The sequence below is a fragment of the Fusarium mangiferae genome, assembly GCF_900044065.1.
Source record: "Fusarium mangiferae strain MRC7560 genome assembly, contig: FMAN_scaffold007, whole genome shotgun sequence".
Taxonomy (NCBI): domain Eukaryota; kingdom Fungi; phylum Ascomycota; class Sordariomycetes; order Hypocreales; family Nectriaceae; genus Fusarium; species Fusarium mangiferae.
In genome coordinates this window covers 1,743,066-1,769,910 of record NW_024573927.1, presented here as the reverse complement: position 1 = coordinate 1,769,910, position 26,845 = coordinate 1,743,066, and the positions used below count along the sequence as shown (strand labels likewise).

Below are 26,845 nucleotides of genomic sequence, written 5' to 3'. Positions count from 1 at the left end.
TAAATTTTGAGGCCCCCCGTGGTATCAGGCTTACTATTGAAGTATCCTCTGTGGTATCTTCGAACCTGGCGGCTAACGCGACTTCGGTAAGGTTCCATGCTTTGAGGGGAACCTGGATAGCTATATTCACGGGACCCTCATGGTTATTAACCTGGGGCTGGTACCCTGACCAATACGACATGGAAACCTCAGCTCTGGAACAGAGAGAAAGTCCGTCAAGAATCTCAGCTATGCTGCAGATTGACATGGGTCCAATGACCATCGATTGCAGCCTTTCTGTTACGAGACTAAAGGCAGGACAAGGGGCGAGGTGATGGGTCCAAGCCCGTACAAGGTTGAACCAAGAGCTCCTTTGTTCTTGTTTCTACTGCCCATTGCCTCCAGAGTTCAGCTTCGCTTGCGTGCTCAAAGCTAAAACTAGTCTTGCTCCTCCCAGGTTTATATGCCTATGGCCGTCTTTACGAATATTGCTCCAGATACTCCAGCTGCTCCCTGTTCAAGATATGGCAGCTATCGAGTCTACCAACTCTAAACAACATGTTATAAACACACTTCAGGAAGCATACCGAGTACCCGTACAATAGACGCTGGCTGTTCATCTTCCACGTACTGGTGTGCTTTTCTGGCCTCGATTGCAGTTTGGGGGCTAGTATACATACCGTAGAAAGTTTTCTATACGCAACTGCGGCAACAGTGTCCAAGGTCACAGGTATCGTCTAATTATTATGGCGGAGTCCACATTTGCTATGCCCGATGGTGTTTGCAATCTTTGCAACTCGAGGAAGATGTTCAAGTTAGCCTCGATTCTCTTATGATTCTTTCCACTCCTTGATCCAAAGGAACTTGCATGCTAGAGATGGCCGCGAAACATGATATTGTGTGTCATTGTATGTTTGACGTCCAAGCGTTACTAGAAGTCCTTGTATCGGGCATGAAGGAAAAGGATAAAATGGATGGTATGCAAATAATATCGAGTTTGAATCACAAGCTCTTTCTTCCAACTCGCCACCTTTGGCTAGAGGTTCCTTGAAAGCATCCAGATAAACAGGCCAAGATGCGAAAGGCTGAAAGTCGTGAAGACTGGACGAATTCAAAACTTCTAGCTATGTCTCGCTCTTAAAATAGTAAACCAACCCAGGATTTCCCATAAGAAGAAGTACCGTAGTGAGTATTTAACTGGTTTGGCTCTTTGATGTTGTCAGCTGAACAACTCCAGCTGCCTGAACACCTCACCAGTGATGACCTACCCTAGATGCCCGTGTGATTTTTTCTTCACTGGGATTTGCTGGTCGTAATGTAAGCAATTGAGCGAGGTTGCAGCTGAAAAGCGACGCTATGCTTATTTTGTCGAGATATTCTGACATGTCGTTAATCTGGTAAGCTGAGGATGTTTTGTTGGCCAGAAGTATAATGGACCTCAACGGATGAACTGGACCATTCCAATAATGTAGACACTGGTACACCCTCAATAGAAAAAATGCGGCTCAAGATGGATTTGTCAGGGCATTCGATTCAGTAATGAGGGATCAGCAGGCTGAGATGCTAGGAATGGACGCTTCGGAACTTCTGGAAATTAAAAGCACGAGTGCCGAAGGGTCTTGGCACGTTAAACCCGACGAATAATGTTTAGACTAACAAGGACCTTAGACAATGCCACAGTCATAACAAAGTCAAAGCGTTCGCCCTTCACCAGTAAAAACACAAACGGACAAACGTTGAAGCCCTCCCCGCACCGGCATCTCCTTTCCCCCGCGAACGGTTCCCCCTTAGCGCAACCAGGATAACATCATCGAGCCCATTAGCGCGTCCTCACTTGAATCATTCGCCCAAGCTGACTGGTTCGATGTGAGACAAAGTGCCTTTCGTCTTATCTCCCCTCCCCCATCCCCATCCCTTCTCTTTTCCTTCCAAACTTCTTCTTCTCTTCTTCTTTTGGGGCTCCCAAGTGAGCCTGCTGTGCTTGGCCATGCACGATGGAAGCGGATTATAGACCGAATGTCTATGCTTCTATCTTTATTACCCTGCCGCTTGCAGCGCTGGTGCTAGTGCTGAGACTCTTGGCGAGACGGACGACGAGAGCGGGTTATGGGATTGATGATTGGCTGGCCGTCGTTGCGTTTGTGCGTTATGCTTAACGTTTTGCCACTGAGTGAATGATCGCTGACAATTGATGCGCAGATTGGAGCTCTTGCGTATTCGATTGACAACCTTGTCTGTAAGAACATAACCACTCGATCTGCATCAATTGCAATAGCTAAATGCTTCTTCAGTTCTTTTCGGCTTTGGCCTCGGTCGCCCGCTGAAAGATGGCCCGTCGCATCTCACCGAAGAAGAACGACTCGAACGATCATACCTCCTCATTTGGCTCAGCAGCCTGACGTATACCATTGGCATCGGCTTCGCCAAATTCGCCATTTTGACATTTTACTGGCGCCTGTTCAAATATTCTAGTTCGCGCATCGCAATCCAAGTTGTCTCTGTGCTTTGTGTCGCATGGTTCATCGTCCGAATGCTCCTGTTAACACTGTCATGCATGCCGACGTCTGCCTACTGGGATCTCGCCCGACGAACTACCCACTGCCATGTCACGAGCAATTTTTATTTCTTCTCCACTGGTCTTACGCATGCTGTTCTGGATATTGTCATTCTTGTTCTCCCGCTGATTGAAGTCATCAAAATGCATCTTCCGCTTGGTCAAAAACTTGCTGTCATGGCCCTCTTTGGCTTTGGTGCTCTGTGTGTTCCCCGTGGTGATGCCTCGTGCATTGGACTAACATGTGAACAGTGTTTGTGTACTGTCGATTCTTGTCATCCATAATTCCTTCCAGTTCAACGGAAGTTCGAAGGAAATCGCCCTCAAGATCGGTTATCACGGATCTTTGGCTGCAGCAGAATGCAATCTCGCCAACGTTTCGGGTATATCACACCGGCCCATACTGTGAACCTCAATTGACGTGTTTCAGTTTCGCTACCAATGCTGCGACCCGTATTTCGAAAGATCGTACCCTCCTCATTCCTCGCGTCTCACAGAAGTAAGCGTGCTGTCGTCGACTCAGCCCTATCACCAGAATACGGTATCAAGGGCAGTCGCGGCACAAAGGCATCAGTACAGAACGGCTCAAGTTCCGTATGCGAATTTGTCATGAACGATGATATCCCAGCGGGATACGACATCGAGGCTTCACATGCTGGGTGGAGTTACGGCACAGAGATCACAATCTCCAGTCCGTGGAGACATCAAACGCCTCCACCGACAGTAAACGAGGGGTTGGATGGGATACAAATATCAGAAGAAACAACGGTTCACGTTGAACGCATAGGGCCTTATCCATAATGGGCTCAGTAAACGAATAATATTAATATTGCTTCATTCATGTCATAATAACTCTTTGCACCGTGAGGCATCTCTTATTAAAATCCCAGACTACAGCTTTGAAGGAACATTCGATGTATCGCATCCACAACTGTCGGAAACCTCTGCCTTCTTGTTCTCAATAAGAGTACTCTGGTTCACGCTCTGCTCACTGGGCGGCACATCCAGCGCAGGGTTCTTGGTGAAGAAGTTGACAGGCTTGAGGTGCACCTTCAGAATCTCAACCGGCATGACAGGGAAGTCTTCGATGCGTGGGATATGGTTGATACCGAATTGCACCCAGAGCACAATATCAGACTCTGGTGTCAGTGATTCGTTCCTTTGTGCCCAAGTTCTCACGCCTGCGTCTCCACGAGACTGGTTGGTGTACCATCCTCCCGCGTACAGTTCGCGGTCGCGATGTGTGGTGACATAAATATTATGGTCTGCGAACTCAGCGCGCTTATGCAGGAAGCTGTCTTCGTCGCCCATAAGCTTTTGGAATGGCGGAGCCATAATCTTATAGCCCACGGGCTTGCCGTTAATAGGGTTGAGGGAGTTGGGGTTGGTGATCTTATAGACCCTGCTAAGGTCATAATCGATATCCAAACCAGCTGTCTTGTCAATGGTCTTCTCGACAACCTCGTAGCCGGTACCATGAGGGTTCAGATGGGGATCACGAGGTATTCTGTGGGCTTCGCTGTATACCAACTGGTTTGTATGACCGTCAATCATGGGATCGACTCGTAGGGAGAAGATGTGTTGATGGACACCTGCCAGGACACCAGGGTGTACGACAGTTCCAAATGGCACTCCTGTCTTGTCCAGCTCGTGGTCAATCGGCTGTGTAGACAAGATACCTGTAGCGCGGACTTCGTATGTGACCTCTCCTGCTTGGTTGAACAGGAACATGAGGATATACTCGTAGTTCGAGACTGTGATGATGGACTGCAGCACAAGCTCACGTGCTCGTACAACCGCAGCTCTTCCAGTTCTGTAGTTGGTGTGCTTCCACCCAATACCAGCATCTTGCTCATGGATACAAATGACGTTCTCCATTGGCAATGGCCTGCCTTGGTCGTCGCAGATCACACCGCTAAGGTATTGAATGCTGCCTAAGCAATCACAGCCTAGTTTGAGATTATTTGCTGTAGCACCAGCACCCGCATCACCCAAGTCAAATGCTGACTTCTTGTGGAACGGGTGTCGTGGATCACCATAAGGCACGCTCATGTCTGATAGAGATAGTCTGTAGAACAAGGGACGGTTGTCATACTTGACGTTGTACAACACCATGCCCTCGCGCTGATTGAAGCCTATTTATGTCAGCCGGGAGATCATTGGGTAAGACAAGATATCAGACTTACCAACGAAGAAAGTCCACTTCTGCCATGAAATAACGTTTCCAGTCTCACCGACCGGGGTCACATTGAAGCTTGGCCCCTCTGGCTGGCTTACATGCAGTGGCTTGAGATCCTTTCGCAGCTCTTGGGCTTCCGGGATATACTCATTTGCTGGCTTGGGTTGGTAAGGTGCCAATGGCTTGATAGTGTTATCAGCCCCCGTAGGAAGGACATCGATTCGGATGACTTTGTAGTTAACGCATTCGATGACCGGCGATACGGGCAAGGGGAATGCGTAGTGGTTGGAATCAGCTTCGCCAGAGTTTGAGGGGTCTCGCATGTACAGGAAGACCTGGTACATACGGACATCATCCTCAACTCCGTCGGACCCTACACATGTCAGTCATCAATTTATCTCACAATCAATAACAGTGCTTACCGTAAATCCATGGATCAGCACATACGACTGTCCCCTCTGGCAACTTTAGCTTTTCCAGCTCAGCCAAGACCTGCGGATCCTCAAGCGCAAGCTTCTCAACCCTCTGAGCCTCATCATAGTCAACGTTTCCGTGCACGTTGGGTCCAAGCTTCACATTGCTCTCGATTCTTCCAGTAGTCAGGTTGACTATAGCTTCATGGAAAATATCCTGTGACGGTCAGATCATGCATGATAACAACCTAAGTGGGGTCAACTCACCGTTCCACGGATATAATACGCAACAAAAGCCAAACGCTCAAGCGGCGAAGGGGAAGTTCCGCTGTCGAAAGCTTCCAGATACGGTGCAAGCTTTTCCTTCGGTGGCTCACTGAGCGTTATAACCTTAAAAGATAGCGAGACAGACTGTGGCCAGACGCTCTCGATCAAGCGTGCGCTAGCCTGAATCTCATCGCCCGTCAGTGGGCATAGCGGGTGGGGAGCAGAAGACATGTTGAGAATCTCAGAGCCGTTGTTAATCGGATGAAGATAATTGTTGACGAAGTTAGTACCTATTTATCATCAGTACAAGACCTGACCGTCTTGGTGCGGAGTTGATGATTCACCCATTTCTCCCCACCACGATTCTCCAAAAATTGCTACGTTGGGAAGTTGGATCCATTCAACGGCTGGGCTGCACTTTCTGTATATGGGAAAGCGTGACGCAGTAGTGAGAATGACTGATGATAAGGCGCGTATTAGGAAAAGATCGTCTCTGTCTGTCCCGCTTATCTCAGTCAAGACATGCTTGGTTCCGACGTCGTGGGGAAGAATATCTGCGATAAGCTACCATCACTCGAAGGGCGGAGCTAAAGCGCGTAATTACATCTTATTGGTGGTTGCAAAAGCCTATCAGAGGAGAAGGATGCTCAATCAAGGCCGTATTCTACCAAGTTCCGCTTGACGGTTTAACTTCCGCCTACAATGAATCCGCTGGCCATGGAAAGCCTGGCTTATACTTCTGCTGTAAAACAACACTCCCCTCGGGAAACTCTTTTTGAGCCAAATCAATAGGCTTTGCATCACCTGGAATCGTCCAAGAGCTGACTAGCCCAACAGACTCGGCAGCATCCTCTTTCAGCCTAACCACCTTATCCGGACGAGAGGAGAAGTCATTCAGCAGCTCAGGATCGGTGCTCTCCTCGAATTCCCCAGGCTCAGCAATAACCCAGACATCTTGCTGGGGTTGGTCATACTCAAAGTCTGGACCACCGCAATCTTGCGGGTCGGGCTGATAAAAGTCGTTGGTGAGGGGTAATTCCACCGAGCAGTTATCAAGATCCTCCTCAATGCTCGAATTGGCAATGGCGTAGTTGATGTGGTTGATACCCAAACCCTCGGTCTGGATGAGGATCTTCATAACAACGTCTGTGCTCTCAGCCGTTCCATCTTCGACCTGGTCTTCCTCAGCGAACTGGTCAATATACCAGACTGCGCGTCTGCTCTTGGCTTCTTCGTCAACGACGATAAATGGATTCGTGTTGCCAGCTTCGGTTTCTTTCGCGCGCATGTATTGATGCGATTTGCCTAGATAATCGTCCGGTGCGTGCATAATTTTGATTTGCATCATTGGGGCGGATTTGTAGTATGCGCCACGCTCAAAGGCTGACTTAAAAGCTTTCAGTTCGTCATCTGTGAATGTAGTGGCAAGATAGCATTTGAGGCAATCGCCATGTTGGTCGGGCGGTATATAAACCATTGTAGCGTAGCAAACTGTAAAAATACGGTGCTATATCAGAGATACATTGTTCAAAGAAAAAGGAAATGTGGCATTTTTATACAACAACCGAGTTGAGTCGGGGGGATCTGAATCCAAGGCCTTTAAATAGGCAGCGGAAGCGCTAAAGCGAGTTCTGCCTAGAAAACGGGCATGATGGTGTCGTAGGATCAGCGGCACAGCCACGTATGTAATGTTGCCCGTAAGCTATTGGTCTCATTCATCGTATTTGAGAATTAAAACATCTTCTATCCAATTTTTGCTATATAATTATTTGTAACATATCTAGGCAAAGGTTCCTGGCTGAGGACCAAAGAAGGTTCCATTGGGAACCTTGAGCCTGGTGCAGGTCTCGGCTTCACAACCACTGTCTGCACTGTTGCCGATCCAATTGATCGACGCCCCGTGGTAGCTCACAGCGAAAAAGATGACCACCGCAGCGAGAGCAATTCCAGTCTGCCAGGCTGCTGAAAGAACATAATTGTACTTTCCCCAGAACTGGAGGTATCTCTTTCTGACGATGACCCAAGAGATCCATCCTGGAATGACAGCCGGCCAGACATAGGCCAGGTTATAGGGAGACCAGATGTGACCGCCACTAAAGATGACGACGGGGTGAAGCTTTGTAAGCCAGTGCGTCTTGGGAAGCTTGCGGGTCGCGTAGTAGTAGACGATGGGGAAGGCCAATCCTACTGGGAATGCAGCGAGGAGAGCGGTGTACAGGCCGCCTTCTCCAAAGACTCTTTGAGGCGCGAGAGAGCCGAAGAGTACGGCAGCAGTAAAGTAAGACTCGACACCGGGGCATGTGAAGCGATCCTTCTGGGTAGGCTGACAGATATCGGGGATGTTGAGGATCTGGAAGTTCATCACTGCGGTGCAAACAAACGCCGAGACAACAGCTATTGACAGTCAGTCGAGGTGAACAAAGAAGTGCTCAAGTATTACTTACTGGCAACTGTCTGACACCAGAAAGTCTGGCGCTGAGGAATCTTGAGGTAGTGGCCGAGCTTCAGATCGTTGGCGAAATCGAGGGCGTGAGCAACTGTCACATATCCAAAGCCTTTGAAGAAGTTCATCTACTCATGTCAGATGCGAAGGTTAGAATCTTGGTGCTCGGATACTTACAGCTAAGGCATTGCCAGGCTGCCATGCTCCTCCAATGAACTCAGCGAGGACGTTGAACTCAACTTCGATGCCCGTGGTAGCAAAAATGATTCCGGTAGGGATAGTGAAAAGGATAGCAAGAGCAAGACCGAAGAAGACGGTGCCGACACTGGTGTTGGTAGGCCATCCTGCTACAGAGGCAATGCCAAAAGCAACTCCAACGAGCTATATCGCATTAGTAAATGCTACTATGCTTCTCCAAAGAACTTACGTTGAGTATCAAGTACCACCACTCTGGAACCTCGGTGTACTGCTCCATCAGTTTTGTGTGAATATCCTTGAACTCGTTAATCTTGCTATTCTTCTTGAAGCTTTGCCAGAGCGACACGAAACCAAGCTTGATGTCGTTCCAGTGATATAGGGCAGCATAGGAGATGATCGCGCTATAAACGGCGAAGAAGTAGATGCTGTCCTTGTCAGTGACATGCAGGTTACGAGTCAAAGCGAAGAGCTTACTAGTATGTGACGGATGACGCAGCGATGTAGACCTGGCTGTAAGCCTGATACTTCTCTGCGTCGAGCAGACCGCGATCATCCAAGATAGAAGATACGTTGTACTTGGCGCCGGTATGATCTAACATGGTGTTTGTGTTGATGGGGAGGTATCCAGTGTTGTACGTGTTGTTCCAGTACATCCCGATGATGGTAATACCGCCCAACAAAGCCCCGAGGAACATGTTGACAGTGACATGGAAGGGGACCAGCAGAGGATCGATATAGTAAGTGGCAACGTTCCAGTCAAAGGTTGGAAGAGGGTTGAAACCAAGGCCTTTGGATACACCGGTGATAGCTGTGAGGGTGAAGTTGTTGGGCGAGATCCATGCAAGCCAGTTGAATAGAGACAAAGCTGAAGCGATGAGGTCGGGGAACCAGAACCAGATAAACATGGCTGCGAAAGATAGCATAAAGAAGCGGTACCGTGACATGGTGTACATCTTCTTGAAGGGACCAAGTACGCTTGCGTTTCCGGATTCTTCGACGGTCAGTCACCTTAAAACACTAAATATATGGCTTCTGCTTACCGTTATGTAAACTCTGGTTGAGGGCGATGGTTGCGAGAGAGCGAGGCCAGATACAGAACGATGGGTAGACCAGGAAACGACGCGCCAGTCCAGCAAGACCGAAGCCCAGCAAGTTCATTGCCAGCTATTGTCGTTAGTAAATCTCAATGAGTTATCTCGCCGTCCTACTCACCGAAAGACAGATCTGAAAGCCAAAATCGGCGGCAAACGGCAAGTCAAAATACTTCTTCAACCAGCTCGTAAAAATGATGTATCGTGAATGAGGCAAACTCGTCGAGACATTCGCCATGATTGAGATCAGCATATGCTCCTTCTGATTGAACTTTCCAGGATTGAGCTGCAACTTTTGACCAAACACCGTGAATTCGCCTTTTGGGAACCATGTCTCCCAAGCTTTACCCAGCGGAAATGAGAGTAGTTGAATGACTGGGGCTTGAAGTCGAATAGTCGGCTGTCGCACTGAGAACAGCTGGTTCACGAAGCTCTGCACGATCACGAAGAACAAACCGATGGTCCAGGCTCGAATCGTTCCCGCTGGTGTCGATGGATCGTCCTTGTTGCTTACTACGGCGCGGACTTCTGCGTAGGGTGAGTTGATAGTGACAAGTGCAATCTCGGTTTTTATATCTGAGATTAAATCTTCGTGTTTGTGAGGATTGGTGAAGATATCTTCATTGCTCAGGAATTCCTGAATACGCATGATGGATTCTGAGCTGAAGTTGGGGTCGTGCTCATGGAGGTACATCAAGGTTTCGGCGCGCTGGGTCGATGTTAGTAAATATCAACGGTCAACATTGAGTCTCCGCACCCTTCTCGTCTCATCCAAGTCCATGGTGCGCGCATGCTCCTCTGCCTCGAGAACTTCCTCCGGTGTAGCACCCAAGACCTGGGCCATTCCGCTCACGGACTCAATCTTGAGAGATCCCGTAGAAACAACATCTTCTCTCTTGTCCGTCGCTTGGATACCATTGTCTGTGACGGCTTTCTCCGAATTGGAAGCCATGTCTGTATTGGATTGTGATGGATCGGCAGATGTGTCTTGAGCAACAGAAGTTTGGGAGGCCATCTTATAAAAAGCGTATTGCAGATCCGTTCGGACGAGGCCGATTGCGACCCAGTTGTCTTGCAGCACGTTTTTTTCTTGGCGAGTCTCTCAATGGAGTAATCGCGCACGACAATCGTCTGTGTTCACGGGCTTAATGTCTATGTTTGTCCTGGTAATGTCGCATGGGGCCCTGTGGGTTGTCGGGCCGGCGATGGAGCCCCTAAGAGATACAATTGATAAAAGTATCCAGTGGCCAGGGTTTTTCTACAAGGACTTCTTCTTAAGGGATTGCCCAAGACAAGCTTTTAAGTCTATTTGATAATGATGCAATCAAAACAATTGAGAAAGCCACATACGTCTCGTGATGTTTGTTGACATCCAAAACAACAAAGTTTTGGTAACGATAGGCAAAACATCTCGTGGCGTTAACTGCCAAAGGTCATGGGATATCAGCCACATGAAAGCTTTTCCTTGTGGGGTACCTATCAGGGATCATTGAGGAACGACATGCAGAACTCAAATTGCGTGCTTGCAAAGCGGGTGTTTATCATTTTCGGGCCGCGATATTTCTCCATCGTATAAACTTTTTGAACTATCGCGCCTTCGCATCCTTGTTGTGAGCGATCGGTTTCGGTTTTTCCCTTACGTATATCCTTGCAGCGGGGTACAAAAGAATGTGTCTTCGGGAAATGGGATACAACTCAAACTGAGCGATGCTACTCAATATCCCATTCCTTCCAAATGATACTCAACCGCTCCTTGATCTTGACTCTCTACCCTCCAACATGTCGACCATCAACAATTTCACCTCACATCATGACAGTACCATCCCTCAGCCCAGTGCTTTCTCTCAAGTTCCACCGCGGAACACGAAGCCACTATGGCGTGCATCACAAGCCAGCATCTTTGATGAGCCTTGCTGAAGCAACGGTAAACAGTTTTGACAAAATGGAGTGTCCCAGCAGTATTTGCAAATGTTGATATCAGTCTCGAAATCCCAGGTCCCTCCGCAATTTCCGTTGCAGAAGTATCGCGAATTGATCACAATATCTAAGTGATCTCATACGGCCGGTTTGGCCAATTTTCACCTTCTGTAGCCGGTTGTTTCTCGACCAGGAGTGAATTAATCCTCTGATAGGACTCGGTGGTGGCGGTCTTCTCATCTTTGTCATTTTTCTGATGGACTCGGCGAGAAAGTCTCTTTCGTAAAATCAAGAAGCTCCGTTGTGGTGATTTTATCCTGAGCCGTTAGCATGTTCTTGCGGAAATGTTCTCTTGCTGCAGTGATATTTCCTCGTAGGGTCTCATAGGCTCCAAGATAAGACTCAGCTGGGGATACCAGGTTGTTATCGTACGAAATTCCGTGGCTGGTCGTGATTTCACCGAGCTTTCAAGCGCTGAAGCCTCAGTCTTTACTGCTGTTGATTCCCTGAAGTAATGGCAGACTATATCACTAAGAACCTGGCCACTCAAACACATCTATTTCCACTGTACGTAAGTGCCGGCTTCTTCAATCACCTTTCTCGCATTAGGGTGGCAGTCCTCCCAAAGTCTGACAGCGGATGTGAGTGGATTCTCATCAACCTCATTGCTGTAATAATAAGGTGCAAGACCCTTGTGGAGTCGGAGTAGGCTTCTTGAGAATAAAAGCTCCTTCTCAGCTACGAGCTAAATGGCTTCGTCTATGGCATTCAAAACCATCCCCAACATCCTATCACGACAATCAGTTAACTAGAGAAGACTAGTGAAGTACCTCTCGTGAGTGTCTTCATCCGTTGCCATGGGTAGAATTGCAGAACCAAGGCGACTTGCACCGCCATTTGTAGACGTCTCAGGACTCATGGATTCAACAAGATCTCATGAATGGTCATTAGGCTGCGATGTAAGGGTGGCTTCCAGTATGCGGTAATATTCTTCATCAGCACGATGGCAAGAGTGTGCTAGACCTCTTCGGCATGTCCATGACACTCCAAACATCTTGGTAGGCTTCAAGAATATTGCAGAAGCTTAGTCGAACTGGTCGACTCTTCTGGCAGTTTCTCAAACTCTCTCATATCATAAAGATTGCTCGTCCAAACTTGAAGTATAACTCGCACCATCGTCCTAACTTATCCAGATCGAGAGATTCTCATCTGTGCTCAAAAACAACAAGCGAATCGTCAGAGGGATCTGATGCCCCCTCTGAAACTTCCTTGCATAGCATTAGTCTCCCTAAACCTCTTTGCTCTTGATAATCTCGGTGAGGTGAGCGCCCAGGTCGTCGAAGCCGTTTACTTTGCTCAACTTTTCGTCAAGATGCTTGACATCGCTAAGCATGCTGTGCGTATCGGTCAGTCTAAATGCAGTCCGGAACCCAAAAAGAAAACAAGCCATAAGATGGTGTCTGTTCTTACCAATCACGACCACCTTCTGTTTCCAGGATGGCTTCCTTGAACGCCGTCCCCAGATGTTCCCTGTAACTTGCAAAAACGCGTACCATGACCAACTGCACCGCCTCCTCGGGCAGGCGCTTGCTAAGTTCTTTGTACAGTCTACTCGTGTCCCTGGTGAGATCCACCATGTACTCGCGGACGTCGCCTGCGCTCTCCTTACCCCAGTCGGTCTCAAGCGCTTTCTTGGAGAGTATGCGAGCTCGCGAGCCCATAATTTCGACCAGTTTTTGGCAAATACCATCCTGGTGCTCCTGAAAGGCGTGGCGCACCTTGTCAAACTCTGTCATCGGGTTTGCGGGCGCATGGCGACGGACAAACTCGCGGATATGGGGGATTATAGTAGAGATAAATGATAAAGCCTGAGATGTGAGTGCCAAATGAGTAGTTGTAATATTTTTTAGACCAGCTGAGCGTAGAGCACCAGCGCCGAAGATTAGCTGGCGACACCGAGAGTCAAATAGTTGCAGGTATGAGACCAATGAAGAGGCGATTGCTGCCGCCATAGATGGAATACCGTATATCAGTCGGAGAAAGTGAGAGATGCCCTCTAAGCAAAGAATAGCGGATTTCGGGAGGAGAAAAGTCTGTTGTTCAATGGTGGCGCCTCTAAGCTTGTCCTTTGATATCAACTCCTCAGCATCGTCTGTGATCTCGTCTTTATCTTGTGCTATCGGTGCCGAGACCCTGCTTGTCTCGGTCCACGCTGTCGGGTCTGTTGTGCTACACTCGAGAATCTGCTGAAGAATTTCGTTATACTTGGGTGTGAAATCCGTGTCTTGCCACAGGTCAGCACTCATCCCTTGGGCAAGAGCTTGGTTTTCTCTGTCGCCGTGCGCCTGAATGAAGTCTTGGATGTGGCCATTGATTATAGCCTTGAGAGACATGCCGGGTTGCCCTGAGATAGCCTCGCATTCATTGACAAAGAAGAGATTGAGAGTATAGTAGCGTATAAAGTATGGCAGCGGGAGATTTTTGGTTTGTTCGGATCGGACCCGGAGGATCTTAGTGATCTTTTCGTGACTGACGTTCACTCCATGACTCAAGAGATTGGGGAGATCAAGTGCAACATGCATTTCCTCCTGGGCACCGAACATTGACACATTCCCAGATGGATTTGGGCTGCCGATTGGGGAGGTAATGTTGGGAGACTTGATAGGATCCGCGGAATCAGGGTTCCTGATTAGGCACGCGATATCTAAGAGGAGGCTGGATTGGGTTTTTAGCCGTCGAAGCGTCTCTGCAACCGAAATGAATAAGCTAGAGAGTAGCTCTTCGGCATCTTCCGCTTCTAGAGAGCGGAGGTTCTGAGCCAGGATGAAAGATTTCTCTTGGGTTGTGCGACTGCGGCCTCCACTGATAGTTGAAGCTGACGTTACGGATTCAGTATCATCGGCAGAACTAGGGAGTGGTCTTCGAACCACGTTGCGAATCTTTCGCAGCACCAGTTCTCGATAACCCTGAATGGCTGTCGAGATCGACCCACATCGATAGAGTCCGTGAATGTTGGGCATGAGTGCCGTACGTAGATCAGTAGTCTGAGTCATATAGGTTGGTAGAGCTGAAGGCTTTTGTGCGTACCCTCCCTTGGCCCTTAGTGACGCAGCTTCCCATCTAAGGAGAACTTCCTGCTTTGATACTGACTGGCTATGGCGCTGTAGATCATCGATAAGCATAGAATGAATCCTCGACTCGAAGATTTTGGCAACTCTAGACCGCAAAGCTATCAAGTCATTGACCGCGCCTTGCAATGCTGTGACTCCGCGTATATCTCGTAGCTCAATATTCATCAATGTTTCGTCCTCGGATACCTCACCATGTTCGCCGGCCATCAGCGACTCTATAACATCAATTTTAACCAAAGACTTCTCGACTTCTCCTTCATCAACAAGTGACTTGCAATAGGTAATTTTGTCCATGATGTACTTTAGCTGCAAGACTGCATCGCTTGTAAGTTGGAGACGACGGCGTACTTGACGCTTCTGCGAAAGCTCCAGACCCTTTACTACAAAATCTTGATTCAATGATGCCAGGTCCTTACGGAGCGTTATTATCTTATCGACTGAATCAGCCGCTTCCGAGTGTAATTCTTTCAAGGAGCCTAGAGCTGAGAAAAACGTCGTTGAAGCCATAGAGATGGAATTTATCAGATGCAGCTCTACAGTATCCATATACCAGGACAGCTTCTCTTGTAGAATCGCATTTGTGGCCAGTGGCTTTCTCGGTGCCAGAGTATTGTTTGCCTTCCGGGCGTCCTGGGGCACAACCTCTGATCGCTCGCTCACCACCTGGAAAGTTCGGGGGTTCTCAAGGCGAAAGTCTCCGCTGAAATATATATCAGGAACGATTGATAGTGAAGGTGCCCGGTGGCCCTTGGGATTAAAACCACTGCTTGCTTGCCCATAGTATGAGCCATCGAATGGAGTGGTGGCCGGCGTAAGCGACAAGACAGAGTCATTCCTACTAGGGGACGACAGTCTCGCAGTCTGGCGTGAATCCTCAAGCTCTCTGCCTTTCACAAAATTCCCAGTCTTACTTTCCGTCCATGGTTCGTTTTCGCTTTCTTTCAATCGTTGAAGCCTATCGTATAGAGGGGCCATCTTTGATACGTACGAGTCGAACTGGGCGGAATCGATGTAGGGGATATTCGTCAAGGTAACTGGAGGAATATCTCGTATGGTTGGCATCTTATAGGCGGAATGCATGGCCGACGTAGCAGCGCTAGGCATGCCGAGAAGGGAAATCAAATGCAGGGCAAATATCACAATTCCTTTAATAGCCGATGCTTATTAATGACTTGCGCTGTGCTCGTTGAGCCTGGCTGATGACACGATGTGATGATCTGACAGTTGTCAGTTCTAATGACGCGACGTGGGTTGCCCAATACCAGGGGACGTACGTGGAGACCGCGTCAAATAGGCCGGCAATTACCCGCCGACAAAATGCTTTTAATAGTTCAAGTACACGATTAATGGCAAAGTCTTTGTCTCATCAAGCAATAACAAGTGCATAATAGTGACTGAGGTATCTGCGCTAAATCCAACATGATAACAAAAAACCGAGAACGCCATTTTGACCAAAAACTTCAGTAGCCAGCCGAGTCTCACAAAATGCCTTCCCAATCCTGCGCCGGGGTATAGTAACCATGCCTCATCACTCGCAGATCTCGGTGGCATGTATAACGTCGAGATCGAGCTCAATAAAACGAAACATTAAAAAAAGAACTCGTAGAAAGAAAGTTTAAGCCGTGCTGAACGCATGCTCATGCATGGCGGGGACATGAACACGGTTCAACGATTCAAGACAAATGCGACATTCGCGCAATGTCTCTTTGAAGAAGAAAAGAACGGCTTCGGGCTTCGCGCTTGGCGTAGAGAAGACCACAGACGTTGCAGAGAGTATGAGACCCGAAAGGGCCTTCGCGCCACATTGGAGTCTCTTTAATGAAGCATGATGTGCAGCACGGGGTTGGCTCATGTGTTCTTGGTGACTTCTGCTTATTTCGTTAGAATGAAGAAAAGACATTCTGTGGAAATGAATGACATACCGAATGTCGCCTCAGCCTGTTACGCCACGTGCGGGCTTCATAGGTGTCCTTGAGACTGGCTCTAGTAGACCTTGACCGGATTGACCGTGCCGACGCGGCGGGTGATCTGAGAGATGAAGTGCGCGAAGCAACCTTCAATTGAAGGTGAGTATCTCTCTCTGGTTTCGTAGCCAAGGGACTCGGAATAGCTGTATTTTGAAACAAAGCAACCTCACAAAGAGGTAGACCATTCCGTTGGATGTCCTGGATGCTAGGTCGAATCTGGAAGAGGTTAGTCTGTGTCACCGGCAACGGGTAAACAAAGGCGCGTAGAAGGGACTCACGTGTCGAGGTGATTTTCTCAGCGAAAGCAAGGAACATCGTCGGGGCGGGAAAAGGCTAGACTCCGGGAGATCAACGGGACAAGGAGGGTGAGCACGATCTCTTCGGCGCCGAATTGGCTTTCCCGTCTTGGCGAGTGTCTGCTGTGGATGTTTCATGATGGAACAGGAACGGGGACAGTTGAAGAGGAGAGGGGAAATCCGATCTCGAAATTCAAGGGAGAGTTTTGGGATCGAGGCGGTACTAATACCCCCTCTGAGGCACTTGCTAAAGTTAGACCGAAGATTGCCCCAGAGGAACCCTTGTAGATCACTGCGCGATTGGGTCTGGACTGTGCAGAGACCCTGATTCAGGGTCCATCCGCGGATCCGGAGGAAACCTACCGACTCCATTGACAATCACCAACAAGACTGCATTTTCACAACGGGGAAAAGGAAACCCGATGTCTCTCAACATCACAATTCATTCAGCCCTCCATCTAAACTTTGACCAACAGTTTCTCGCACAGTTATCGCAACTGTCCAGCCAAAGTCCCTCCTCGCCTTACCCCCTTATTTGCTTTGCTTTTTTCTCTCAGAGCTTGAGACGTCTCACCCGCTCGGACACTGCACTTGGTGTCCCTCACAGCAACCTGGCATGACAGTAAGCCCGTTTCCACAGTTCCTTGCATGGCGGCTTGGCTTGTACCGTGGCTGTCTACGATTGATAGATAAGACTGGTCCCCCGGCCTGCTTGCAACACTGATTAGAAATGATTTCGTCTCAAAGAGTTGCAACTCTCATCTACCGACGCGTAAGCCACGGCGCGTTACTCCTCGCCCCTACTACACGCTAAACACAGGACAAAACGGGCGGATGACTTGTTTGTGTGTGTTGTACAGTGTAATCTTTACTAGAGGTCGCTTGCGCAGAGGATCAGGTGGTTTGTTCTCACTGTGTCGACCTCCCCACTCCAGAGTCGGCATTTGAGCTGAAAGGAGCTCATATCAGCCAATTGAGGGGTAAAAAGTCAGGTGTCAGAGTTACCCTGAACTCCGCACCTCTCCGGATTCCGCCAAGGTCAGGTAATCTAATGTCGAAAAGGACAGGCGATGCGACGTCGTACTGTAGGGCCGTAGCAAATGAAAATTCGAAGGACCGGAGGACGACTCCGGAGGTGATGTGAATGGTTTGATTGGTCATGTTTGCTGATGCGATTTTGACTTCACGGTTGCTGTTGAGGGACCTTTGTTAATGGGCTTGCAAACAGTTCGCGATTGGGTGCAGTTAGCTTCTGGGCAACGCTCCTCTTGTGCTATTACCGGGGGGAATTGCTGGAATAGGTTTGGTGATTTTTTTAAACTTAGTTATTTGCTTCGAATACTGCTGATACGTTGCCATTTCCTGATCTCCAATGCGCCATCTGTTTCTTTCATGATTATGACGCTCGAACGCTGCAATAAAAAAATGGGAATGTTTCCTCTCCTGTCCAAGCATCGCCATGCACCTGCCAAGAGTGAGGGGCTGTGGGGTATCCTTGGGGGCCACTTGGCATGGTATTAAGTAGAGGTGATGAGGTTTGAATGGTCATCGCAGTCCCAGGGAATGAGAACCCTCAGTCGAGACCTTTGTTGACCTCGACGATGCGTCAGAAACAGAGTCGCACCCAAACTCCCTTTCCAATAAGAACGACCGGGCCTTTACCTCCCTCTTAGCGTACAGCAATCCACAGACGTTGCAGAGGGTACGACGTCCCGATGGTCCAGACCTCCATTTCGGCGTCTCAGTTACATGACAGAACTCGCATGACCTGATATGATCCGGCGCCTTGGATGCTTTGTGTTCCCGCGCGCAGGGACAGGAGATAGTAGCCTGTCGCGATGGTGATCGGCGCATGGTGGAGTGGTGCTTATGCGTACTCCGCCAACCCTCGGAACTCTTGTATTTCCGCTTTGAGCTGCTGCTCTTCCGCGGCGGCTCTAAGAGCTCTGGCTCAGCGGTTTCAATACTACGCGCATATTGGCACGGCATGATCTTAAAGCTTGGCCTGAAAGGCTTCTGATCCTTAGCGAGCGTGGACGGGATCGTCGCGGTCTGGAATAAGGGGACTTCGCAAAGCGGCCGGCCGAAACGCTCGGGATCGAATTGGAAATCCTGGGTCACGTGAGTAAAGACATTTTGCGCAGAACACGGTAATTACCCACGTCCTGCTCGGTCGCAAGAATTGTTACGGGAATGAGAGTATTACGCAAAGAGCAGGACACATTGTGGTTTTGTAATCGGTTGCACCGCCTTTACGGCCCCAGGGGGAGGCTTTGTTGGAGTTTCGATCTCGAGGGGAAGCCTTTTTTGCAGGCATCGTGGATTTCTATATAATCTCTCCAACGATCGGAAAACTGACGTCGATATGATGTAATCTTCAATGCACAGCTTCCCGAGAACCCTGACGGAGCATTTACCTCAAATGGTTTAGGGATGCGGGTTTCCCTGACTGCTTGTTCGGAGCGAGCTGGCTTTAGTGTTTTGTGACAGCTGTTTCGTGTCTGTCCTCGGTGTCGTATGATGGGATTCCTGTATCATTCTGGGCACAATCCTGCAAAATGCTGAAGGAATTTGTAAATGTCCCTTGGGTTATCCCCATGGAGAACTTTTGCACTAGGTATTCGGGGGTTGGATGTGCTATGATGTGCATGCGCGTAGGACGAGAATAGTGCCATTTTGCGGTGGATCGAGGGGTTGATGATTGTCCCCATTTAGCTCCCTTCATGCACGCTTCACGCAAATGATAAGCAATAAACGATGCAGAAATAGAAGCAACCTTATGACTCGGAGTTCCTTCTAATTTTAATTATTCTGATTTTCGATTTCTTCCATTTTTCTTTCTCACTCTTTTTCTTTGTGGCCCTCGAAAAGCGATGACTGTTGTTGAAACTCGATCGAACGGCGGGGGCCTTTGAAGTCAAACCCTGTTGCCTGTGTGTCACATCGTGGAGCAAATGCTCCGAGCCAACCAACAGCTTTTTTGCCGTGGTCTCTTTTCCGGAACCAAATGATTGGCTTATCATCCTGGCCCGCATTTCAACCTACCCTGCATGATCAATTTGCGATGGCAGCAAATTGATGTGAGCTCCTCTGGAGTGAGAATAACGCTTCCAATACTTTTTGACCGTCTTCAGTCTATGGCTAGCTTCTACAAACGCGATATCCCATAGAAACACTGGTACGAGAGAATCAGGACCATAGAACCAGCATGTTGATCTTTGGCGATGTACTTGAACAGGCATAACAAAATTCCGGCACACGAGTTTGACTAAGGTCTTGGCTCTTGCTGGGAAGGGTTGGTAGAGAACAGACTTGAGCCTATACGATCTGGTGACCGCTCCAGCAGAATTTGAGTTGTGATTTATCATACAATATTGTACAGCTTGGGGACAGCTTCAGCTTCGTCCCTAACTTGTTGCACACTCGATTGAACTTGTCCAAACACTGCGCCCTGTCTCGTAATCCATAGAGGCAGGCCATGCGACTGACACCAAACAGGCATGCGCTTCTTCCCAAACTGATAACCCTGCAGCCTTTTTCCAAGCATCCACATAGCCAGTAAAAGCTCCTTGAAGGTTATCCAGCAATGAGTCATGGGTTTTCGCTTGCTGTTTGGCGATGCTATACGCTCCCAGGAACGCTCGCCAGAGCCAAAAGTCCGTAGAGACGTTTAGTCCTAGGGTGCTAACCGACTGACTTAGATCTCGATTCAAAATGCATAAGAATCTTCGAAAGAGACGAGCGTCGATAGACTCACCGCCGTTCCAGAGTTCCAGGACGCTGTGCATATACAAGCTCGATGCAGCGCACATACCAGACCAAGAAGTGCTATACTTTGAGGACTGTGCTGATGAGAACATATCGTCGTGGAACAGAGACGAGAAATGGGAGCCGATGGTAGCGCAAAGTAGTCGAGAATCCGAGCCCTCGATCCATTCCCAGCTGGGATCACATTTGTAACGGTCCTCTCTGACTGTCTGAGTTGATGTAGTAACATGCTTCAGGCAGTCTATCAGAGGCGACGCGTCGATACTGTGGAACTGCGTTGTAGAGGGAAGAGCTGCGAAAAAGAAAGGTAAGAGTTTCATGGCGTTGAGACGCATTTCGAGATGGCCGATGTTTTGCGTCTTCCAGAGGTAAATTTGTGACACGAACGTGGAGAACTCTGCGGTGTTGTTTTGCCGGAACAGATTTTGCAAAGAATCGCTTCCTAATATTCTGGCTTTGAATCCTTGATAGGCATAGTATGTGCTGAAAAGGTAAGCATTGATGAAATATTCATCAGCAAAGACTACTTACAGCAAGAGATAGCGATTGGCAAGCTCTTCTTCGATTTCGGATCGATTGCTGAAGCCGTCATCGAGGGGGCTCAGAAGGTGGACAGCGTTTACGAGGCCGTTGATATGAGCCTCTGTGTCATGTACGTTACCGTAAGCTGCCTTTTGATGGTCAGCGATTGGCGAGGCATCATCAGTAGGGGAAGGGTACTTCTATGAAGCAAAGAATTGAGACATGTCGAATGAAGGTCATCAGTCCTGGCTGGTGTATGTTCTGCAACCATCGGTTCAAGACTTGGATCGTAGAGACTTTGTGAAACAAAAATGTTGGTTTATATGTTTCAAGATCGCCAACAGTCCATGCATAGTGCAGGCCAGCCACCAGAAGAGTGTCCCGTAGAGCATCAGGATGTTGAGCGACAGAAGAAAAGCTATATATGCCCAAGGTAAGCATGGGCCGAGTGAAGAATGACAAGTACGTACATGTTTCTAGAGGCTTTACTAAGTACCAAATCGGCACTATCGTGGCTGTTATGGACTTGTACTGTCAGCGGTGTTGCTGGTCTATGCTGCGTGGCTTTTCGCTTACAGTAGTGAAGTAGCTCTCTTGAGCGGAGAGTCATGTCCAAGCCTAAACAGTCGAAAGGCTCCACTGACTTTCCAAAGGGGGAATTAACGATTAGAGTTACTGGCGGTGCGTCCTGGCTTATAACCCAAGGTTGCTGTTCGCCAGGAAGACAGATAGCCTTACGGTCCCGAAGTGGGATACCAGGATCAGCAAACTCGCATATCCGCCCTGCACTGACACATCGGGTACTGCATTTATCAGTTGCACAATCACTACAAATTGACAAACGTCTTGTGTAGTACTTTCGACTATTTGTTGCAATTGGGTAGCAAACTCCGACTTACCAGGTTGGTTTTCCGCCATCACAACGCACGCGACGCTTTCGACACGTCAAACACCCCGTTTTACTCCTAGTGTGGGGCCTCCGAGTCCTTGTCGTCGTACTCATGCTGACCGGCTCAAGCTTGTTCTGAGGAAAACTTCAGGGAAGATGATCGGCGATGGGCTGATGAGTTGTGACTTTCAGTGAAAGAGGGAGGAGTTTTGCTTCAAACACAGGCGTTGACGAGGTATCGGGAAGCCACTCACGGGATTTGAGGATTGCGGCTACAGGATGAGCGATTTGGTTACGATAGTCTAGACTGGCTAACGCTATAGCGCTAACATCTGTTCCCGAGAAGACACGCGGAGAGATGATAGATCACTAACATCTTGGCAACGACCTGGAGTCTCCACTACCAACCACAGAGTCACTTTTGAGTGGACATGAACGGCGTCCAGCCTGTCAGCAACTAACCCTTTTCGAGGAGAATAAACGAGCTGAACGACAAACCCCGCTGTCTTTATCCAGCCACGATTTGGAAACAGATCGTAAGCCGACTACAGATTCTCACTCCCTTATTCCCCTCCCTCACTGAATCCCGAGCCAATATCGTCCAATCAATCTACAACATGGCCCAGAAACCTAGCCTCATATTTGTGCCTGGTGCGTGGCATAGCCCTGAATGTTGGGGCAAGATCATGTCCGCCATGGAGGCTAAGGAGTTCAAGTGTATTCCCGTCGCACTTCCGACAAACCAATCAACAAGCACCGACGTTAACTACTCGCATGACGTTAAAGCTGTCGCTGATGCCATCGCTGGCGAGGTGTCGCAAGGACTTGATGTCGTTGTCTTAGTTCACTCCTATGCTGGACCGGTGGGACAAAGTGCCATGAGAGGCTTCACCAACAAATCTGCCGACACAGACGGAAAAACTGGTCGCGTGATAGGGCTTTTCAATGTTGCGACCGGTTTCGTTCGCGAAGGCGCATGTTTTCTGGACGCTCTCGGCGGCAAGCCCCTACCGACTTGCGAAGCTGACTACGAGAACAATCTAATGATCATCAAAGTCGACCCAATCGACATGATGTACCACGATCTCCCGACAGAAGAGGCCGAGTACTGGGTTGGAAAGCTCAGCAAGCAAGCCTTGACCGGTTCGACGGAAGGGTACGAGGTGACGTACGAGGGATGGAGGGATGTGCCTGTCTGGCAGGTTATGACCAAGGACGATAGGGCCTACCCTTACGAAGCGCAGAAGATGCTGGTCCGAGGCGCGGAAAAGCTTGGTGCGGATGTCACGAAAAGGATTATTGATAGTGCGCATTTGCCAATGTTGAGTAAACCTGATGAGATTGTCGGGATTCTGGAAGAGGCGATCCAGGCATTCACTTCATGAGAGACATACTGGTAGACAGGGCTGGCCTGTCTACCATGTGTCTATGTTTCCTTCTATTTCGATAGCTTGTGGAGTTTTGTTTCTAGAGCGGCATTAGTTGGGGAAAGTCATGTTTCTGAGATTTTGATATTGGTGGCGATGATATATTGACTCGCAGTCTAGACCACTCGCAACACGCAATGAACTTCTATCACCAATAAGGTTCTTTGAAATACGTTTAAATAACATGGACACTCAAGAAGGCGTCTTGGCCTACTCATCAGTTCGCCCTCAGCTTCATACCTCCAACACACATTATCATACCTTTCAATTCAGCGTCCAGGAGTCTGTCTGACTCTGGAGGCCTTGGTGTGTCCAGAAAGAGTGGCCTATATCTGTTGATTGATAGTCAAACCTTGTGACATCTCAACGAGACACATCAAGGCAACGCTTGAAAAACTCCAATTAACTTCACCTTTTGGAAAGCAATATGCGCAGATGTATCAGTCACATTCAAGAACACATGCATGTCTCTTAATCGGACGTACCCCGTGGGGATGGGAGCTTGTGGAACTGGCGTGCTCGTATCATCTTCTACACGTACCGAGCCCAAGCATTCCTTGGCCACTGATGCCTTGATCATTGAAGTGATTTCTCATTCGTAGCTCTGGACAATGCCACTGTTCGCGAACGAATTGGGGATGATTCAGGATCCTTCAAGTCCCTCAACTACCATCCTACGCGCGAATCCCAGAAACCAGAGAGTTATGGGTAATGCGTACTGCATAGAGACCTTGAGAACTATTTCTGGGATGGGAGATCTAGTGCCCTTTACGAGGATGCCATCTGCCTATTGGCTCTTGCTACCCTTGCTTTCAACATTAACGACCTCGTTAGCATTAATGATGACCCTCAGATAAGGTTTTCGCAAAGATCTATCATTCGCTGGGAACCCCCAGCACGAAAGCTAAGAGCTGAGGGATTGCGCTCGTGATGAGAAGCTTTTATCATTTAAAAAAACTGCCGTTTTCTTCCTCTACTTTTACTTTCAATATCAAAAACTTTATGAATTGAAGGCTTTGCAAATTGGCATCGAATGGCTGAAGTATGAGCCAAATTATTCTCAGTTGAGATTCGTGACTGGGAGCCTATATCACCACAAAAAACTTTTGTTTATTAGAAATACAGACAACCAAAGTGTGATAAGGATTAAGCTTCAGTGAGCCGGTTTAACCTTAAGAGCTTGAGTTCACGGACAAAGTTAAAATTTCACGATTTTAAAAACCCATCTATCTTTAAGATTTAGACGTGACTTTAGACTTCCATCTTATTTTTTGTTTATTTCAGCGATGCATGAACTTCCAGCTAGCGACCCCGAGCTGAAAGTCGAGTCTTTATCGGACTTATCCTCATTCCATAAATTTTGTCAGTTACCAGCGGAGCTCCAATTTATGATCTGGGAAGCGGCCTTTGATGCAACTTCAAGGTTTATTAATATTCACCTCTACATGGCACTCGGCTACGATAGTCGTTCCAACCTGCCCAGGCCTAATATGTGCATAACTGGCGGAGAAGCTTCATCCTTCGGGGACGCGAAACGGACAAATTCAGGGAGTCGCACAGACTGAGCTTGGCTTGTTGGGTTGCTCGCAAAGTCTATCTCTTGAGATACCCACAAACCATCATCCTGTTAAATTCGGTTAGGCGAAAAGATGGTTATTCAAGAATAAGATGCAATATCGCATACGACATTTTGTGCATCGAGAAGATCAATAGAATCTTTCATGACCACGACGATAGGCGACTTTTTACTACTCAAGTCTTAACGCAGGTGGCTCGGCAAGCCTTCAGTTCCAGCAGAAAGGTGCTTTCCTCATTTCAGCACGTTGCCGTTCTGCTTCGCAGAGGCTACCCAAGTAGGGATCATCTTGCGACAGCTTTCGCAACCGCACGCCTATATTTCACGGTTCAGCAGGCAACATTGTTCCTCTTTTCTTTTTTCGAGTCCATCAGACACCTTTACTTTCCCGTCGAGTCAAATAATTCAGCCACGGATGACACAGAGTTCTTCCGGGGTCTGCCTACCCAGGGCTACACACCGGCGCCAGTTCAGTCTTTCCTTGATTTTTACGACCGCATCCAGCGTTATCCTGAGCAGGTTAATGACTCCTATTGCGATGTAAGTCATCGGAAATGGAAACCAAGGCCACTCCGCGACATACAGTGCTATTATGGCCGTGAGTGGCTACAGAAAGCATAGCCCGGGGAAACCGTTTCTCCCAGGCAATAGGCAAACAGTCCTGATGAATCCCTACCCTCCTAATAAGGCTGATCTCATGTCAACTTATCAAGCGACAAGAAATTCCCCTCTGGGCGGGGTTTCAAACGAACCTCCAAAATTTCTCCAGAGTAGCCCAATTCTTTGACACCAAACTAGCCTACTTGACCACAAAGAATCCTTGAACAAGATAGCTTATCCAACTCATGAAATCATAATGCTTCTATTCATGGCTCTCATCTCTTTATCTTATCGCATCTATCTCCAAATCGCGTATAGAGTGACCAATCACCACATTTTACCCACAATGTCGAACCCCCACCATTTCAACGCCAACCATACGAAGTAAGTATCAATTTCAGAAAGTTGACCGTAAACAAGTTGTAAAAATATGACAAATGGTCTCAACATGTGCCATTACAAGAAGATCCTTTCCGACTGTTGCCTAGAGTTGACGCCTCAGGCAGTACTAAATACTTGGTCATATAAAAGGCGTCTCAGTTGTCATTCCATTCCCATCATAATCTGTTCACATGATACACATATCGCATTATCGCATAACAGAATTGACAAGTTACTTTCATTCCAATAATTCATTATGGCCTCATCTCAAACCGATCCCAATGTCAGCCACGACGAACGCTTCAGGCATGAAGTCTTGAAAGGTTTTGCGGAAGATCTTCAAGACGTAGCAAGTGACAAAGAGAAGCAAGATCTTCTCATATCTATCAAGAGCTTTGCTTTTCACTTCATCAAAGAGCCACTCAAGAGACCTATGGCAGAGTTCCCTACGGTACAGCAGAATCTTGACGTCTTGTGGTATATGTTCCTCAAAGCCAGCACCGCTATGGAGAGTGACAGCTTGTTTCAAGATCGTCTTGTTCTTCTTCTATTGTGGACGAGACAGTTTGATCTTGTGTGCAAAGATCTCTACACTGGGCAGAATATGGCAGGGAATTGGGAATCTTATGGTTTTGCACAGAGTCTACAGACATTCTGGGAAGCGCTCATGAAAGAAGGTTCAGAGGCTGAGCTACAAAGCCTTGCTACTTTCTCTGCCAAGGTCTTGGCTGCTGGCATATGCGATGAACAGATCTCCTCGACTGGACTATGGTATATGCGCGAGGTCCTTGAGGCCAACGATGACAACATTGCCAAGTTTCTGCCTGGCGCAGTTCTATGGATGGAACTATCTCCTCACGCGCTCCTCAAGGACTGCGTTCTCAAAGGAGACGAACAGCAGTCAGAACAGTCGTCACTAAATCTTGGGACCCTTCCGCAGGATCAACGCGTTGATGATGTCGGATTCAGCATGGCGCGGTGGTTGATTTGGAGACGTCGCTTCCAGAAGCTCAGCCATCACCCCGATACTTCACTTGCGCAACTTGCCAAGAAGGGATTCATGGCTATGATCCACTGCGGCCGAGATGTCGGCTACAGCGTCCCTGGTGAAGACGTATTTGCCAAAAAGTTACAGGCTACCATGTGGGCTGAACTCGTCAAGAGTGGAAAGGAAAGCCTGGATGGTGATGATGTCGATATCGACCCCGATTGGGTTGATGGGCAGATCGAGTGAGTATTCATGAAAA

General features: G+C 48.3%; 10 protein-coding genes across 10 annotated transcripts; 3 read left to right on the top strand and 7 right to left on the bottom strand.

The window, feature by feature from the left end:
- Nucleotides 1-1,973: 1,973 nt before the first annotated feature.
- FMAN_13766 (uncharacterized protein) lies at nucleotides 1,974-3,334 on the top strand (the record flags this gene model as incomplete). The annotated part of the gene is made up of 5 exons (XM_041833275.1): nucleotides 1,974-2,120; nucleotides 2,179-2,215; nucleotides 2,271-2,736; nucleotides 2,786-2,916; nucleotides 2,964-3,334. 5 exons carry the CDS (start codon nucleotides 1,974-1,976, stop codon nucleotides 3,332-3,334), a joined length of 1,152 nt encoding a protein of 383 aa, XP_041683655.1.
- Nucleotides 3,335-3,424: 90 nt separating this feature from the next.
- FMAN_13765 (uncharacterized protein) lies at nucleotides 3,425-5,623 on the bottom strand (the record flags this gene model as incomplete). Its single annotated transcript, XM_041833273.1, has 4 exons — nucleotides 3,425-4,668; nucleotides 4,720-5,085; nucleotides 5,135-5,342; nucleotides 5,393-5,623. The coding sequence occupies 4 exons, from the start codon at nucleotides 5,621-5,623 to the stop codon at nucleotides 3,425-3,427; spliced, it is 2,049 nt and encodes a 682-aa protein (XP_041683654.1).
- Nucleotides 5,624-6,089: 466 nt separating this feature from the next.
- Nucleotides 6,090-6,869, bottom strand: FMAN_13764 (uncharacterized protein; the record flags this gene model as incomplete). The annotated part of the gene is made up of 1 exon (XM_041833272.1): nucleotides 6,090-6,869. One exon carries the CDS (start codon nucleotides 6,867-6,869, stop codon nucleotides 6,090-6,092), a length of 780 nt encoding a protein of 259 aa, XP_041683653.1.
- Nucleotides 6,870-7,172: 303 nt separating this feature from the next.
- On the bottom strand, nucleotides 7,173-10,139 carry FMAN_13763 (uncharacterized protein; the record flags this gene model as incomplete). The annotated part of the gene is made up of 8 exons (XM_041833271.1): nucleotides 7,173-7,786; nucleotides 7,837-7,963; nucleotides 8,013-8,216; nucleotides 8,263-8,458; nucleotides 8,508-9,024; nucleotides 9,074-9,197; nucleotides 9,246-9,833; nucleotides 9,882-10,139. The coding sequence occupies 8 exons, from the start codon at nucleotides 10,137-10,139 to the stop codon at nucleotides 7,173-7,175; spliced, it is 2,628 nt and encodes an 875-aa protein (XP_041683652.1).
- A 2,190-nt stretch (nucleotides 10,140-12,329) lies between these two features.
- FMAN_13762 (uncharacterized protein) lies at nucleotides 12,330-15,276 on the bottom strand (the record flags this gene model as incomplete). The annotated part of the gene is made up of 2 exons (XM_041833270.1): nucleotides 12,330-12,435; nucleotides 12,512-15,276. The coding sequence occupies 2 exons, from the start codon at nucleotides 15,274-15,276 to the stop codon at nucleotides 12,330-12,332; spliced, it is 2,871 nt and encodes a 956-aa protein (XP_041683651.1).
- A 569-nt stretch (nucleotides 15,277-15,845) lies between these two features.
- Nucleotides 15,846-16,573, bottom strand: FMAN_13761 (uncharacterized protein; the record flags this gene model as incomplete). Its single annotated transcript, XM_041833269.1, has 3 exons — nucleotides 15,846-16,040; nucleotides 16,095-16,355; nucleotides 16,418-16,573. 3 exons carry the CDS (start codon nucleotides 16,571-16,573, stop codon nucleotides 15,846-15,848), a joined length of 612 nt encoding a protein of 203 aa, XP_041683650.1.
- A 1,407-nt stretch (nucleotides 16,574-17,980) lies between these two features.
- FMAN_13760 (uncharacterized protein) lies at nucleotides 17,981-18,424 on the bottom strand (the record flags this gene model as incomplete). Its single annotated transcript, XM_041833268.1, has 1 exon — nucleotides 17,981-18,424. The coding sequence occupies one exon, from the start codon at nucleotides 18,422-18,424 to the stop codon at nucleotides 17,981-17,983; it is 444 nt and encodes a 147-aa protein (XP_041683649.1).
- A 1,418-nt stretch (nucleotides 18,425-19,842) lies between these two features.
- On the bottom strand, nucleotides 19,843-21,728 carry FMAN_13759 (uncharacterized protein; the record flags this gene model as incomplete). The annotated part of the gene is made up of 6 exons (XM_041833267.1): nucleotides 19,843-20,686; nucleotides 20,735-20,874; nucleotides 20,924-21,143; nucleotides 21,196-21,250; nucleotides 21,302-21,528; nucleotides 21,625-21,728. The coding sequence occupies 6 exons, from the start codon at nucleotides 21,726-21,728 to the stop codon at nucleotides 19,843-19,845; spliced, it is 1,590 nt and encodes a 529-aa protein (XP_041683648.1).
- Nucleotides 21,729-22,231: 503 nt separating this feature from the next.
- Nucleotides 22,232-22,999, top strand: FMAN_13758 (uncharacterized protein; the record flags this gene model as incomplete). Its single annotated transcript, XM_041833266.1, has 1 exon — nucleotides 22,232-22,999. One exon carries the CDS (start codon nucleotides 22,232-22,234, stop codon nucleotides 22,997-22,999), a length of 768 nt encoding a protein of 255 aa, XP_041683647.1.
- A 2,855-nt stretch (nucleotides 23,000-25,854) lies between these two features.
- Nucleotides 25,855-26,832, top strand: FMAN_13757 (uncharacterized protein; the record flags this gene model as incomplete). The annotated part of the gene is made up of 1 exon (XM_041833265.1): nucleotides 25,855-26,832. One exon carries the CDS (start codon nucleotides 25,855-25,857, stop codon nucleotides 26,830-26,832), a length of 978 nt encoding a protein of 325 aa, XP_041683646.1.
- Between the last annotated feature and the right edge of the window lie 13 nt (nucleotides 26,833-26,845).